This window comes from Urocampus carinirostris, chromosome 6 (genome assembly GCF_059441175.1).
Source record: "Urocampus carinirostris isolate Australia breed hairy pipefish chromosome 6, RoL_Ucar_1.0, whole genome shotgun sequence".
Lineage (NCBI taxonomy): Eukaryota > Metazoa > Chordata > Actinopteri > Syngnathiformes > Syngnathidae > Urocampus > Urocampus carinirostris.
The window spans coordinates 10,451,166-10,467,915 of record NC_142354.1 but is presented as its reverse complement, the minus strand read 5'-3'; the positions used below and the strand labels follow the sequence as shown (position 1 = coordinate 10,467,915).

Genomic DNA, 16,750 nt, shown 5'->3' with positions numbered 1-16,750 from the left:
ATGGTTTCCAAACGAGGTTCAAGCAGAGTTCTTTTATAAATATGTCCAAAAAATGCGAACTAAAAGTGTATAGATGTATTTCCCTACTGCTCAACCAATCAAATTGCTCTGTTGCTTGGCTTTCTAAACTACTAGTCCGGCCCCCGAGAGAAATTTCTCTTTCGTGTTCCAAAACTTGTAAGCTCATTGCCATTTTTAACGCCAAAGTATGCAAAAGTAAATAAACATATTTTATGCAAACTGTTCCAGTATATTAAGGGCACAGTATTCCCCACTGTCAATGTGTCACTCCGACAGACCCCGTATTTGCTGTATATTTCGTGTGGCCCTCGAGTTAAAATTACTTTTGACACCCTTAATGTAAAGGATTCTTTAGTAATATACAGCCAATACGGGGTTTGTCAGTTTGACTGTGGGTACAACTGTGCCCTTTATATACTGGAACAGTTAGCAATGCTTTATTGCTAGGACCTTAACTTGGCCTTGGTCAGACTTTAGGGCTAGCTTGGCCTTTTGGCTGTACCTCTTGCCATGATTTTTGCATTTCGGAGATGGAATAAGAGCTTGCTCTGTCCACTCCACGCATCGGCCCGGTATTGCAGTACCTCCGGGAACGGTGCATTCGCAATGATCGTAGCAAGGCTTTAGGGCTAGGACCTTAGCTTGGCCTTTTGGCTGAGAGTAAGTGTCCCGGCTCCTAGGCTTTGTAGCGTATTACGAACTGACCGATAACGGATAATGAATAACGAAGATAGAACAATAACCCTTCAAAACCCCAGCATAAAATATGTTTATTTAATTTTACATACTTTGGCGTTCGAAATGGCAATCAGCTTAAAAATTTTGGAACACTAAAGAGAAATTTGCGCAATTAACATTTTATCACCATAGCCATATGTTTTTGGTTTGAACAAATTTATTGTCAATAATAACAGCAAACAATGTGAAGTTTTAACAACCCTTCTCGACAATCTTAACAGCAATCAAGCATATTCACAATTTCGTCATACAACATCTTTGATAGTGTCAATAGATCCGTCCAGTTTGAAAAATTCATTGACACCAATAACATCAAACAAACAATGTGAGATTTGAACAACTCATGACAAGAGTCTCATATGGCTCGCGAGCCATAGGTGTCTCACCAGTCTTGGAAGTTTCTCTAAACGTTTCTACCCCATTTTTTGTCTTTATGTCGACATACTTTTTAAAGAAACAACTTTCGTACGTTTTATAAGTACATTCAGATGCTGTTTCGATTTTTGTACGCATGGAGCGACATTGACGTCGAATCACGTCGTGAATTTGACTTAAGCAGTTTATAGTCATATTCAATAAAGTCGAAATAGTAAGATAAAATATGTGATGTAAAAAAAGTGTAACAACTTTCGTATCTATGGCCAATTTTCCATATTTGATGCAATGATCTTAGTCACTTTGTAAGGATTTTGACAAAAGTTTGATAAGCGTCTGTCCCCGTTTTAAGATGGCTGAAGGGGCGGAGCCTCAGATGACACGTCACGGTGAAAACCCTAGTTAAAAAAAAAAAGGGAAAAACGGGTTTTATTACACGTTGAACACTCGAAATCGAAAATTAAAAGTAAAAAAACTAAGTTATCAATAGAATCTTATCACTCTCTCTATAAAACCCTAGCTGGTCCAAAATTCAAATGCGCTAGCTCACCGACTGGAATCCAAAACCGAAGCATTACTTTTTTCAATTTTTGTTTCATATTTTTTCTAATGACTTTAATTATAAATAAGATCATTTGACTATCCTTTAAAAAAATCCGTCTACGTTGCGACGAGAAGACACACGAAAACAGGACATTTTGTGTCCTGTGTCCCATTTATTTTGGGAAGATGTGACACTACCATCGCGTCCCGCCTACAATGCGTTGGAGGAGTGTCTACTGCTTTTCTCAAGTATTGCAGTGGAGAGGAGGACAGGGAAGGCGATGTGCTCAGCATCATCGATGGGTGAGTCACGGAAAAACGCCAGATTTTATCACTGGCACATTTTTTGTCCCTATTTCCTTTGCTTTTTCATTCTAACTGCTTGGTTGGTTGAATATCTCGGGGTGAGTGCCTACATCCGGTGAACAGCGTCTTTCGATATTTTTAGCAGGTAGTGATGCCGGCTTTTTGTACCCTGAATGTTCCAAAATACGATACGAATGAGGCTAAAAATACACAAAAATACAAAAACTGCGCTTGTGGTAATACGTTATCCTTAAGACATCTGTAATGACGTCGTCTGGACTTAGAGGGCACTGTTGTCCACAAGTTAAGTGAAACTTGGGTACTTCCGCTCGAGTCGCCGTACTGTTTTCTGTCATGTGTTGCTATCCACAAGACGAATCAAGTTATGACGTCGTCTAGACGTAGGAGGCGCTGTAGTCCCTGAGTTTGATAAAAGTGGGCTACTTCCGGTCGCTGTACTGTTTTCATTTTCAAGCGAAAATGGCCATTTAACGGTAACTATGGTGTCGAATTATTTTGGGCAGGACTAAAAATGTCCAGATTGAAACTGTATATACCGTCGAAGTCGAAGCTTAGTTATCAGTTGTTGCTAAGCTACCGCCGAGGGCTCATGAGGAGGCTGTTGCGTTCATACGCTACAGTTTCCTCCATTCCTTTTTTTTTCGTACATCGATTTTCGGCATTAATGCGGTATTTTATGTTATGAAAGTCCATTAAACATTCAATACAGTATTCCAAAAGTAAATGATGGGAAGATAAATTTAAAGTTACCCCCACTAAAATTGTTTAAAGGGACAGTGTTTAATATTGACTTCCTCCTAGTAGTACAAAAATAATCCATTCAGTAACAAAAACCTTGATTTGAATACTAGGAAAAAAATACATTATCATATCAATGTTAGTAATTTTTATAAAATATAGGTCGAGAAATTTATATTTGTTTAACTCGGAGAAATCCACACTTAGTTCGCTGTGCTTTGTGGCCCTCGCTCGCACCATGCAACACAGTGCCATCTAGTGGTCGTAAACTACACACTGTGGCTTTAAAAATTCCCCCAAATTCCGTCCAAAAGACATACTCATTTGGCTGGAGAGTGACAATTGAAAAAACAGCTTTTTTCCAGACGTAGGAAAAATTTGGACGGTGCAAAAGGAAGTAAACGCAACAATTACCGGTACTTTTTTGGGACTACATTTAGAAAGAGTTGAATAGACTAAACATAAATTTTAGATGTCGATTTCTGAACTAAATGTCCTGAAATTTTGGTTGATAAACGCCAATATTCCACCAAAAAGCCTTTCTTATTTCGTTAGAAAGTGACAATTGTCCATCCACCCATCCATTTTCTGCGCCGCTTATCCTCACAAGGGTTGCAGTGTGACAGTTGTAAAAACACTTATTTTGATAAGTCTTAAAGACGGCTTTATGGAGGATAGCCAGCCCAAATTGGTCAAAAATACACCAAAGTTACATCCAAAAGATGTTCTTATTTGGTTGTAAAGTAACTGTAAGAAGACTATTTTTTAAGCTAAATTTGGACCTCATTCGACTAGGTAAAATACAAAAATTCCCTTTTTTTGGGGTGGAACATATGGGAGAGGTCAAAAAACACGCTTTTAGATGTCTATTTCTGGCCTCAATCGTGTCTAAAATACCAGATTTAGCTCAGAATCTAGCATCTGAAAAATGTCCAGTGCCTGGGTTGAATATTTTTGCTGATTAATAGATTTTAGAAATTTATATTTGAACTATACTGCACGGCGGCGCAGTGGTTAGCGCATGTGCGGCACAGTTCATGTCTTGGGAACCTCCTGCGTGGGTTCAAATCCAGCTCCAGACTTCCTGTGCGGAGTTTGTATGTTCTCCCCGTGCTTGCGTGGGTTTCCTCCGGGCACTCCGGTTTTCTCCCACATTCCAAAAACATGCATTTCAGGTGAATTGGCCGGTCCAAATTGTCCCTAGGCGTGAATGAGCGAGTGAGTTGTCTGTGTCCGTGTGCCCTGCGATTGGCTGGCAACCAGTTCAGGGTGTCCCCTGCCCACTGCCCGATGATTGCTGGGATGGGCTCCAGCACCCCCGCGACCCTACTGAGGATAAGCGGTGTAGCTAATGAGATGAGATGAGATATTTGAACTAAATTGTCTTTTGGACGATGTATTTTGAGCAAACTGGGTCTGGTTCATTTCGGACATGAATAAATACTCCGATATACATCTAAAACAGGTATGGCCAGTTACGGCCTGTGATCAAATGTTTCCTGCCCGCAGCCTCTGTCATGAAGTCAAAAATATGTGGCTTGCCAGTTATGTTGACTGCTGTATAAGATAAATTTGTACCCACCCCCCCCAAAAAAATCACAATTTCACCAGACAGCAGTAGCCCTTTGTCCACCTTTTATTTGCTTTTCTGTGCGAATTTTATCCCCCATCGCCATTTCTGACATGGCGACTGTAAATACAAAAAGGAAAGTTGACTGTGACGGTCGGCGTTTCCAGGACGAGTAAAAATTTGAGTATTTTTTTTTCACCGAAATCCAAAGCTAATTTCCTAAGAGACTGTGACTGTTGTAAACAATATAATATTAGGAGACACTGCCAGACAAAACGTTCCAACCACGAATAGATAACTGGAAATGAATGCTGTGAAAAGTTGAAGGAACCAGTAGCTGTATTAACAGCACAGCATCACTTTTTCACGAGACCCTGCGAATCAAATGAAAATGCTACAAATACGAGCTACGAAGTCGTGACGCTGATCGGCAAGCATTTCAAACCGGATGGCTAATTTATTGAAGACAGTTCAATGAATACCAGGTGAATAGTCACACATTTTCACCTTACCACAACGGACCCGCTTTGGAAACCCACGGTCTGCGATTTGATTATATTCAGCTTGTTCACCGTGGACTAAATTTTGTTTAAAAATAGTCGTTGTTGTGTTAACTTTGTTTACTTTGTTCACATTTAGCCGCCAATTATTTGCCTTTTCAACATCTTTTGAAATATGTTTTCTGTTTTCAACCACATAAAAATTCATGTTGAACAGAACTATGATGTCTTTTCAACAACTTTTCATAAATAACAACACCACAGTTTGAGTATGCTTGTTTCTTGGCAGAGATATGCCGAAGATGAGTCAGTTTGGTGGTTAAAAACATAAATTAAAAACAAGCGATGATGTCACATTATTCATCAAAAGCGAATCAACAGTTCTCACCGACTCCCTTCTGGCGGCTTTGTTCAAATATCCACAGTGCCTGCTGCCGCTTCGGAATACAAATGTTGAGGCTTGAATAGAAGACAGAATTATTCATTTTATTTTTTTGCAAGGGTTTTGTGTGTCTAGGCTCGAGATAATGCTGATATCGTCATCACTTTCTGGATATAATTAATTTGTGTGTTTGTAATTATGCCATGTTGGTACTGTAAGGTCACATTGTACCTGGATATTTTGGGGGGACAAATTGAAATGAGCTATTTTTCCGTCTTGTGTCCTCAGGAGATCTGACAAAGTGCTTGCTAGAGCAGCGGTGAGCGAGCAAGTGGACTCCATCGCATATTAGGTAATTCACTATGTTGAATAACAGCAAAACTATTTTGCACAGCCCCAAAGTGTATTATATAGTAAACCTCAGTGGTGTATCCATCCATTATCTGCACCGCTTATCTTCAGTAGGGTCGCGGGGTGCTGGAGCCCATCCCAGCTATCTTCAGGCAGTGGGCAGGGGACACCCTGAACTGGTCGCCAGCCAGTCGCAGGGCACACAGAGACAAAATACTCACTCGCTCATTCGCACCTAGGGACAATTTGGACCGGCCAATTAACCTGACATGCATGTTTTAGGAATGTGGGAGGAAACCGGAGTGCCCGGAGGAAAAGCCACGCAAGCATGGGGAGAACATGCAAACTCCACACAGGAAGGTTCGATCCCATGACTTCAGAACTGTGCCGCACACGCGCTAACCACTGCGCTGCCGTGCTGCCCCTTAGTGGTGTGAATATAGTTAATTAATTAAAATAAAACACTATTGATTAAAAGAAACAAAAACATGTATTAGCTTATAAACATGATTTCATGTCTAGATAGATAGATAGATAGATAGATAGATAGATACTTTATTCATCCCCGTAGGGAAATTCACACTTCCAGCAGTCTACCCTGTTGTTTATTAACAGATGAACATGATGCCCTAGGGGTGCTTGTAGCGAAGTGGATGACGTCACGCCAGTCCAAAAATTCGACATCCCTGCGGCAGATGGAAAACTTTTCTATGTGAAAATCCAGGGATACACCACCTCGTGTTAGCAAGTCCGCCTCCTCTCCGATTCCCCCCGGCTTTCGTGTCTCTGTTTAGCGGCGTTTAAGCCGGATTGCTCCGGGTAGCTCCGGGTGGCTACACGTTAGCGTCCGGAATGCTAAACGTGAGCCACTTTTCCGCAAAACACAGCAACTGCGCTCCCTGTGCGCTTCGATGTTTTCCACCAGCACTCGATGATCTTATTTGGTCGTGAGTTCGCATTTACCATGATTACGGATGGTACCGAAGACTTATAACGCCGCTAGCCGCTTCGCTAGCTCCGGCTCTTCCTCCACGATAGGCCCCTTTATCACGCCGGCACGAGAATTCTTCAGGGCAAGGAGTTGAAATTCCTTGAATACACGCATTTCTTGTGCGTTAGAAACCCATGTCCATAGGATGGAAGTAATCCATAGTGTAGTTGTCAAAACGGGAAGAAAAAACACCGAAGATAGGAGCAGACAATAAAACAATAGGGCAGCTGCTGGAAAAGGCAGCCGCTTTGATATCTAGAAATCTGTAATTGTCCCAGTGGTGCCTTTTGCACTTAATGGCCTCTTACAGGACATAACTTGTGATGGTCGCCGAGTCTTGTCATTTAGGCATCTTCCACTTTTTTCCCACTGTTTCCTTTTTTCTAGCCGCTATTGTTACCAGTGTCACTCGCCTTCCACTGCTAGTCATGCAAGCGAAGCATATTGTGACTTTTACCCCCCACTGTTTCATTTTCTAGCCAGTCATGTTAGCCACTTAGCTGCAGGCTTGAATATAAAAGAATTTAATGTCGTTACATGTCAGATATTCAACAAAATTAAATTATTGTAGATCATAGATAGGAAATATAGCACAATGTGTGTGTAGAAGTAGGATAATGCAACTTTGTTTAAATCATTAAGAGTCAACCCAGAAAATTCTTGTGATAGTGCTGGATTCCTTCCTTTGAAGTTACTGGAAGAATTGGCCTTGAAAGTGCTTGAAACTTACTTGAATTTGGCCATGAAAAAGGTGTGCTGAGTTCCACGATTCAAGGTCTTTTTCTCCCGCTAGCTGCTCAAGTTCGCCAGTTACACCAACTCTGACCAACTCCAGCTATTCGCCTTTTCAGCCACTTCAGGTCTATGCTGCTCACTCTGTCTTTGGTCGCGTGAATTCACAGCAGCTTTCGTGTCCTAAAATTGGCTAAAATTCACGCAAAAAATATGAAAGTAGGCTTCAGACTTATTCCAATTTTTAACTTTTAGGCTTTCGTTATGTGTCTTCTTTGAATGTGCACAATTCAGCTCCATTCCAAGCTGTAACGTCCTCTTGTGGTGAATGATTACACACTGTCACTTTGTATCTAAAAATCAATGACGTTTTTTTTTTTTTTTCTCTTCAGGTGATAACGAAACAAAAAGGCAGCCATGCCTCCACCTGCCGACATTGTGAAGGTGGCAATCGAATGGCCAGGCGCAAACGCTCAGCTCATTGAGATGGACCAGGTGTGTGGACATAATCCTGCTTTTGTATCTTCTCACCCATTCATTCTTCTAGTTGGGTGATTTGGATTACACTAAGCTCTTTCTTCCATTTGTATTCCTAGAAAAGACCTTTAACCTCGATTATCCGCGAAGTATGTGATGGGTAAGTTCTTCCATGGTTTAGTTTTGTGTTATTATGTGCTTCTCAAACAAAGCAGACAATAATCTGAGGATTTCCCCCGATTATTTTGATATATCATTCATTGGTTCAGATAATTGAGAAAACTCTTGTGTGTTTCTGCTCAAATACGATTCTTGAAGTCAAGTCAAGTCAAATTTATTTATATAGCCCTTAATCACAAAAATGTCTCAAAGGACTGCACAGGATTACAGTTACAAAATTACACAATTACCTGATCTTAAACCAGCATTCTTATTCCATCTCTTGAGACCATTTGATATTTGTGCACTTAATTCTTGCTGAGCATTAGCAAAGTAGTTAATATATATTTTTGTATTTTTTTTTATCCTTTTACATAGTATTACGTTTTTAATTTGTATTGCTTTGCACTAAGGGGTAAAAGTCCTACAATTTTGTTGAACTGTTTTCTAATTAAAATAAAAGGGAAAAATGGGCATTTATTCATTAACCCACTTACTGTTAATGACATCTTAAGACATCCATCCATCCATCCATCCATTATTTGCACCGCTTATCCTCAGTAGGGTCGTGGGGGTGCTGGAGCCCATCCTAGCTATCTTCGTGCAGTGGGCAGGGGACACCCTAAACTGGTTGCCAACCAGTCGCAGGGCACACAGGGACAGACACCTAGGGACAATTTGGACCGGACAAATAACCCGACATGCATGTTTTTGGAATGTGGGAGGAAACCGGAGTTCACGGAGGAAACCCACACAAGCACGGGGAGAACACGCAAACTCCACACAGGAAGGTCTGATCTCATGACCTCAGAACTGTGCCGCACAAGCGCTAACCACTGCGCTGCCGTGCTGCCCAGCTTAAGATATCAAAGATTCCAAATCCAATGCCATTGATGGGTCAGACAATAATCCTCTGATTTCAATTTAAAGGGATACTTTGTATTATTAAGCCCCTCTCTGTATTAAAAAAAGGGAAAAAGTAGTATCAATTTGAATAATAAGCAAAAAACATGAACTTTACATAGTGTAAATGTCCTTTTTCCAAAATACCACTAGGTCAATACATTGGTATCAACCTAACAAGTGCATACGATTTTGCAAAATAGTCAGTGACCCTTCTTTTTTTACGATTTTATCTCTGAATTTCCAGATGGTCCTTGTCAGGCTATGAACAGTTTGCTCTGCGCTACGCTGACGGTCCTCAGCTTTATATCACTGAACAAGTGAGTTGCACTTTTCCTTCATTTAACAATCATAAAACCAACAAACCTGTGCTCATTTTAATTCCTTTTAGAGTCGCGATGAAATCAAGAACGGGACCATCCTCCGATTAGCCATTTCGCCCGTGAGTAACTTTTACCATTCATTAGGAATATTTATTACTTTTTTCAAAACCACCTTCAAAGTCGGTGTGTTGAGCCTGTGCTTAATTCTTAAGATCAATTGGTTTTCCTGAATATTAATCATGTCTGTCTTGTAGCCCCGCCTCCTGTCTCAGAGTCATTCTTCTGTTAAATGGCATTCTGAAATAATAATAGGTAAAAAAATACAACCAAGGAATTTAAATCAAAATGCATTATAATGAAAAGTATGGTCTCAAAATTAAATAAATATATTCATAATATCTTGAAAAAGAATAGATGTCACATGTTACATACATATTTCATTATGCTTACAATGCATTTTAAAAATGAATATCCATATTACATAATATTACATAATCATATTTGGCATATTTTTCATGAAAAACATTGTTTTCATTTATTAAATTTGGCATTTTTGGGCTTCCATATTACCTAACGTTGTTGGTCTGTGCCTTGCCGTGGCGTGTTTTTCCTTTACAATCTTTGTGTACATGATTATAGCTTAAATTGCGTTGCTTAGGAGGTAATACAGTTTATTCATTTTGGTTAATAAACTTTAAATATTTAATATTGTTTTAACCAGTTTAACTTTTTTTTTTTAAATCTTGTTTTTCTAGAAAATTAACATATATAATACTTGATGATGATCTGCCAGTGGGAACATTTCTTTTATTATGTTTCCTTTTTTTTAGCAAAACAAGAAAGCTACAATTAAAATCAGCTCAATTGTGCGCAAGCTTTTTATTTTATTTCATTATTTTTGACAGTGTAATCTTAAACAGCTTCATGAAACAAAATAAGCCATTAAATATATTATACCACCTCATGAGCAGATCACTAAGGTCTCCTGGCGCACGAGATAGACAGAGAGATAGATACTTTATTCATCTCCGTAGGGAAATTCACACTTCCAGCAGTATCTTTTTGTTGAAAAATAAAAGAATGAAATAAAGATATAGAATACAAAAATACACAATATAACATTTTGCTATAGATTATTTAAATAGTACTACGGAAAATACACATTGTAATTAAAATAGGGTAATATGCAAATGTGGGGGTGGGGTTTAATGTGGGCTTTTACTTGCCCGGGTGGAGTTAAATAGCCTCATGGCATGAGGAAGAAATGATCTCTTCTGTCTGTCAACTTGTGTTACCCAAAACTATGCTTGAAAAACACGGAGCTGATGACATGAAATCCATTCGATCTGCGTTTCCCTAAAGTTGAGCGAATCAGGTTTTTCCTTTTTTTTTTTTTCGCGCTCGACAGTGCCGAGCGGCTCGCCAGCTCCTGGAACGCGTGCAGTCTCACGGGATCGACGCCCGCCTGGAGGCCCTGAAGGAGCTTGCCAAGCTTTCGGCAGACCCGACGTTCGCCGCCGAGTTCATGAACATGGAGGGGATGGGGACGTTAGCCCGCCTGGTGGAGAGCGGCACCCAGTGAGCTCCCCTCGTCGGATTCTGTTTCCGTCGCACGGCCGAAACACCTTTCCTGTATTCAGATTCGGTGAAATGCTGGCGTTCACGCTAACGGCCTTCCTGGAGCTGATGGACCACGGTATCGTCTCCTGGGACCTGATCTCCATCTCCTTCATCAAGCAGGTCGCTTTCGTCAGCCGCTCGTTTTATTCGCTTCCTCTGATTTGAAGTTTAACCTCGCTCACTTCCTACGCTGCGGGAAGGAGTGGGCGGCGTTGCCTAGCAACTCCTCGGATTATCCAGAGCTTATTCAGTGTGTGGTTCTTTATGAAACCTTTGCTATGACGGAGTAAGATTGCTTTCAAAAACGATATCTATGATAAATGATATGCGTAACTGTCAGGCTTGTATCTGTAATAGTGTTTTCCGTATTACCACTGTCATGTGAAAATACAGAGGGTATTTTTTGTGGGCTGGGTCGTCAGTCATAACCACCAATTTGGCAGCTTTTTGTTAGAAAGACCTAATTTAGTCGGTTGTCTTAGAGGGACACTGTGAAAAATTTGACCGCTAGATGTTGCTGTATAGCGTAGCTCAATCGAAAATGAGTGCTACATCCCCAAAGGAAGATTACAAAGTACAGAAGACTCAACGTGACCAAATTCTACCATTTTTCTTCCAATTTTTATAGCTAGCCTTTCATGAGTATTATGTTTTTTTGGGGGAACCTATAGCAGCAAGACAGTGGCAGTGGATAATTGTGTCAGCTTCATGCTATCTACTATTGATAAGTTTATAGTAGTAAATAATAAATACATTTTTTTTGACCTACGAGTGTACGGTTGCCAGCCAGTCGTAGGGCACACAGGGACAGACAACTCACTCGCTCATTCACACCTAGGGACAATTGGTACCGGCCAATTAACCTGACATGCATGTTTTTGGAATGTGGGAGGAAACCGGCTCTTGTAGGAAACCCACACAAGCACGGGGAGAACATGCATACTCCATACAGAATGTTCGATCTAATGACCTCAGAACTGTGCCGCACACGTGCTAACCACTGCGCTGCTGTGCTGCCCTCAGGATAAATATTTCAAACATAATTTTAAGGTAGTACCTGGAGATTAGAAGGCTCGCCCAACTTTAAACATGGTGTAGTCACAACCAATGTTCCCTCTTATTTTCCACGGGTCTGAGCATTCACACAAATTCGGTGAGCAACGCTTGAAACAACAGTAAGCAACCATAATCCAAAGTGTGGCAAGATAATTAATTATCAAACATGTCCAAAACTTGACATCAAGTTACATTTTGCTGAGTTTCCGGCAATGCAAATTTTTTTTTCTGTTTTGAATGAATTGACTAATGTACTATTGCAAAGGTTGTACGGCCTACAAACGTTGTTTGTTCTTACAATTCTTTCAGAAGATATCCATTTCTTTTTATTTCCTGATATATTTTGTCGCATAATATTAACATTTTTGGGGGCTTATTTAGTCGGTTGTAAGATACAGAACTGTACTTAATCAAATTTTTTAGTGAAAGTACAATATTTGCAACAAGATTCCCTTGATATAATTGGAAATTATTTGAATGCAACACAAACCTTCTTCTTTTTTCCGTGTTTTTTTTCTACTTTTTTTTTTTTAATTCCTTTAAAAAAATATATCATTGTGTTTAGTTTTTCCGAGCTGTTACGTTTTTCTTTTTGTTCTCTATTTACTTTTTTCCTACATTTCTTTCTTTTCTTTTTTTCTGGCTTTTTTCTAAATTTTTCCTTCTTTTTTTCTCTTTCCTTTTGTTTCTTTTTTTCTCAGCTTTTCACTACTTTTTCATTTTGGTATTTTTTTCTTTTTTGTTCTATTCCCCCATTCCTTTAAGTCATTTTGTGCAAAATTTTACATAATATTTGGTCATGTTAGGATTAAAGAAGCAAAAACAACCCGAAGAGCCGTTTAGGACTCGAAAGTACCGGTTCCTTTTTGTGACCCGAGCCGAAGAAGCCCGTTCTCGACAAACTCTACTGACTTTACTTTTCAACTTCGTTCGACATTGACTTCAAAATACCGCATTTATGACACAACGTCAGGGGAACCCGTGTATTATTACCTTCATGCACTGTAACTTTGACTTAAGTCGCTTCTTAATAAGTAATTTTGAGCCCTCATTTTTGTGCTCTGGCTAGATTTTCTTGTGCGCTGACAATGTGCGAGCAGTGCGCAATTGCACACGCGCGCAGCTTAGAGGGAACACTGGTCACAACATGTTTTTTTCTGCAACTTTTTCTCCGTTTTCTTTTGTAGAAGAACGAAAATGCTCTTGCCTTTTTTTTCTGGGCGCGTCTTTTTTTTCAGTTTATTTTTTTTGGGTCAATAGATCGCCGGCTACGTGAACCAGCCAATGGTAGACGTGTCCATCCTGCAGCGTTCGCTGGCCATTCTGGAGAGCATGGTGCTCAACAGCCACAGCCTCTACCATCGAGTGGCTCAGGAGATCACCGTGGGACAGCTCATCGGGCACCTGCAAGTGTGAGCACACAAGCCCACGAGGGGGAGGGGGCTTCCTGTTCTCAGATTTCAAGGGGGAATCCACGAGACAGGTTTAGGACTTTGGAATGACGTTAAATAAAATTCTCAAAGATGGAGAGTAGACCCCTGGGGATACGACGAACCCGCAAGACGACGTTTTCACAATGCGACATATTTTTCTTCCCCTTCTTACAAGATTTTAACCACCACACGACAACAAACAAATCCTTTTTCACGTGCCCCGAAACTTAAAAATTTGTACGATTCTAAGATGTATGCTATTGGACGACATATCTAAAAGACTCTGTGAAGACAATGTGCTTCACACTTCACCCATTCATACACACACTCACACACCGAAAGCCATGCAAGGCGCCATGCTAATTGGGGTCATTAGGGATTCAGTGTCTTGCCCAACTTCGACATATAACATGGAGGAGCCGGGAATCGAACCTGCGCCCTCTTGATCCCAAGATGAGCGCTCTATCTCCTGAACTAATGCAATTTCACATCGCGAGTCCCACCCAAGAAAGGATTCATTTCTCTTCCCAGGGAGTATACTCTACAAATGTCATTTTCATAGATCTTTCTGTGTTAAATTGATTTAAAAAAGACAGGGAAATGTTTATGAGCCGAGTAATTCACGTTTTCTTTTCTTCATCTCTGGTATTTGGAGCAAAATACTTCTAACAGGATTGGTTTGTCCTTCCATCTCCTTTCAGGTCAAATCAAGAGATTCAGACCTACGCCATTGCCCTCATCAATGCTCTTTTCCTGAAAGCACCTGAGGATCGCAGGCAGGTCAGTAGAAAAGTAATTGATTCTTCTTTTCACTTTTTAGTTTATCCCAGAATATTTTGTTTTTGTAGGGAACAGCTTAATCTTTTGAGTTATTCTCAACAAAATGTCCTGCCTCAACATGACCTATTTGATGGGGTAATTTTCCCACATAAAATCATACATTTGAATAAAATACATTTTTTTGCCCAGTTATTTTCTACAAAAATATATATTTTCTAAATATCAATGAAAAAGCAATAGCAAATCTTGGAATAAAAATTTGACCCACATTTTTTAAGTACTTTTTAAAATGAAAACTACCTAATTTATGGAGTTTTATTTTAGAAAAAAATGAGTTTTTTTGTTGTTAATAAAAAGTAAAAGGGCCAGGTCTGGGTGTTTTTTCAATAACATCTCGATTTTTTTGTTTTTTTTTTTGTAAAATGACTGATTTTTGGCTTTTTTTTAAACACATTCTCTCGTTAAAAGATATTCAGTTTTTGGTTTAGTTCATAATATCCACATTTTCTAGTATTTTGAAGAATAACAACTAAATTGGGGGCCATTAATTTTAAAAAATACAACCAGTTTTTTATTTTAATTATTCTTAATTAATTTAAAAAAACGCTCTCGAATGTGTTTTTTCATACATTTCTTCTAGAGGAGAATGAGCTACTTTTGGCTCTATTCTTTTAATTTCTTTCTACATTTGAGTGGCTGAAGTTCTTATAATAGTGAAATGACAAAATAGTGCATGGTGACAATAATGCAATGAACCTAAAAGAAAGAAAAAAATAATGACATTTTGGTGCAATTAAAAAACAACCTTTTTTTATTAAAGGAAAATATATTTTATTTTTTAAAAATCCAATATTGGGGAGTATTTTTTAACAATAATATCCAAATGTTTTGGTACTAAAAAACAACCTATATGCGCTGTTCTGGCCATACTGCTTCACTGCGCCTAATCGGGGCTGCATACATATTTTCAATTGGTGGATACAGGAAGCAAACCTAGGAAGTGGGGGCTTCCAGGATATTTTTAAATAGATAAATGGCTTGTTTTTTATTTAAGTTGTTTAAAAAGAAAGGGTGTTCTCTATGTGTTTTTCCCCCATGCTTTCTAGACGAAACCTCCTACTTTTGGCTTAACTTCTTTACAATTTGTCCCACTTTTGGAGTTTTTGTTACAAAAAAATCGAGTGTAACCTAAGTGAAAGGAAAAAGAAAATCAAATTTTTTTTGTACTGTTCTATTTTTTTGAAATTACCTTTTTTAAGGAACAACTCATCCTAATTAAAATATACAATTATGGTAGGAGTACATAGTATAATAATGTAATGTATATTAAAGGTGCACATCATGACTTTATGGTGTAGTCTTGAATTGCTTTCATCATCCGTTGTGACTGGAATATTGTCAGTGTTTTTGTGTGCTTTGTGTGCATGTTGATGTCAGTGATGTTCTCCTGTGTCTCACGGTCCACGTGTGCACTTTTTTATTTTTTGCACCACCTTCACGTGCCTTGGCTTCAACCTGCAGGAGGTGTGCGCTAACGCGCTGGAGCAGCACCTCACTGTGAGTACACAGTGGCGACAGGCCATTTTTTTTGTCTTTGTCACGCATCAGCTTTTTTCATATTCCACACACAAACTCACATTTTTTTTGGATTGCCGTGCTGCGATTGTGTTGGGGCTGTGCTGCGCTGCAAAAAGCTTTTCTCATGATTTTATTTTGCGCCCACAGGAAATGGCAAGCACCTTGGCCCAGAAGCACCTACGCTCCATCATACTTAATGTGAGTTGTCCCACGATTTTTTATTCTTCAAATACAACCTAGGTTAGACCAGTGCTTCTCAATTACTTTTCGTCACGCGCGGGGCTAAATGTGGACAAAACACTACCACTGAGAACACCACTGCCTCCTAGTGTAGTGGAGGTGTATTCGCACTATATACTGGGAAAGCCCCACTATTTGATAACAACTGGGTTGGGCGAAGGATTGCAGCGAAATGACATGTTCTTCTAATGATATTCCTCATAACCTATCCTTCCCAGTAACACAGCAAAAACAGGGCACTAAACATTGTTTGGATGTTTGTGTAGTTGGAGCTCTCTCCATTGGTTGAATCGTCAGTGGCATTCTCTTTGTAACAGGCGTGCAGTAAGGGCCCACTTTAAATTATTAGTAGTAATCGTAAATCATTTATATTCCTTTTTACTAAAGCCGCTGAGGCAATTTGGACAAAAATTGTGTTCCATTTTGTGGCCATATCATTACTTAAGCCCTGGAGTTTAAAACGTTAGGAAAAAGTTGCAGCATATAGAACCATTTTTTGAATGGTTTTCGAATTTTATCCTGCAGAAAAAAATTCAGACCATCTTTTAAATTTTAAATTCTTATTTGACTAATTCCAGACAGTAAATGTAAATGGTCTGCATTTATATAGCGCTTTTCAAGTCACTGAAGACTTCCCAAAGTGCTTTACAATGTGCTTTACACTAAAGTGTGTTTGGCATCTCTATTATGTTTGACTTTATGGCAAAATTATCCAGAAACATCTTCTTATGCAATATCCATTCATTATCTGCACCGCTTATCCTCAGTATGGTCGCGGGGGTGCTGGAGCCCATCCCAGCTATTTCCGGGTAGTGGGCAGGGGAAACCCTGAACTGGTGGCCAGCCAGTCGCAGGGCACACAAAAACCGACAACTAGCTCGCTCATTCACACCGAGGGAAAATTTGGACCGGC

General features: G+C 39.5%; 1 protein-coding gene and 1 pseudogene across 5 annotated transcripts in view; both read left to right on the top strand.

The window, feature by feature from the left end:
* The first annotated feature begins 500 nt into the window (after positions 1–500).
* Positions 501–627, top strand: LOC148363780 (U2 spliceosomal RNA; annotated as a pseudogene).
* A 1,131-nt stretch (positions 628–1,758) lies between these two features.
* elmo2 (engulfment and cell motility 2) overlaps positions 1,759–16,750 on the top strand; it is a 28,547-nt gene continuing 13,555 nt past the window's right edge. The window contains exons 1-12 of one of the 5 annotated variants that reach the window (XM_088337814.1): positions 1,759–1,980; positions 5,483–5,546; positions 7,661–7,763; positions 7,865–7,905; positions 9,055–9,127; positions 9,199–9,249; positions 10,539–10,708; positions 10,771–10,870; positions 13,067–13,218; positions 13,941–14,019; positions 15,541–15,576; positions 15,745–15,795. In XM_088337814.1, the coding sequence (XP_088193940.1) occupies positions 7,686–7,763; positions 7,865–7,905; positions 9,055–9,127; positions 9,199–9,249; positions 10,539–10,708; positions 10,771–10,870; positions 13,067–13,218; positions 13,941–14,019; positions 15,541–15,576; positions 15,745–15,795 (831 nt within the window). In that variant the 5' untranslated portion in view covers positions 1,759–1,980; positions 5,483–5,546; positions 7,661–7,685. Of the gene's footprint in view, positions 1,981–2,389; positions 2,478–5,482; positions 5,547–7,660; positions 7,764–7,864; positions 7,906–9,054; positions 9,128–9,198; positions 9,250–10,538; positions 10,709–10,770; positions 10,871–13,066; positions 13,219–13,940; positions 14,020–15,540; positions 15,577–15,744; positions 15,796–16,750 lie in introns of those variants that run through there. The other 4 variants (XM_088337816.1, XM_088337815.1, XM_088337818.1 and 1 more) reach the window with 4 other exon arrangements.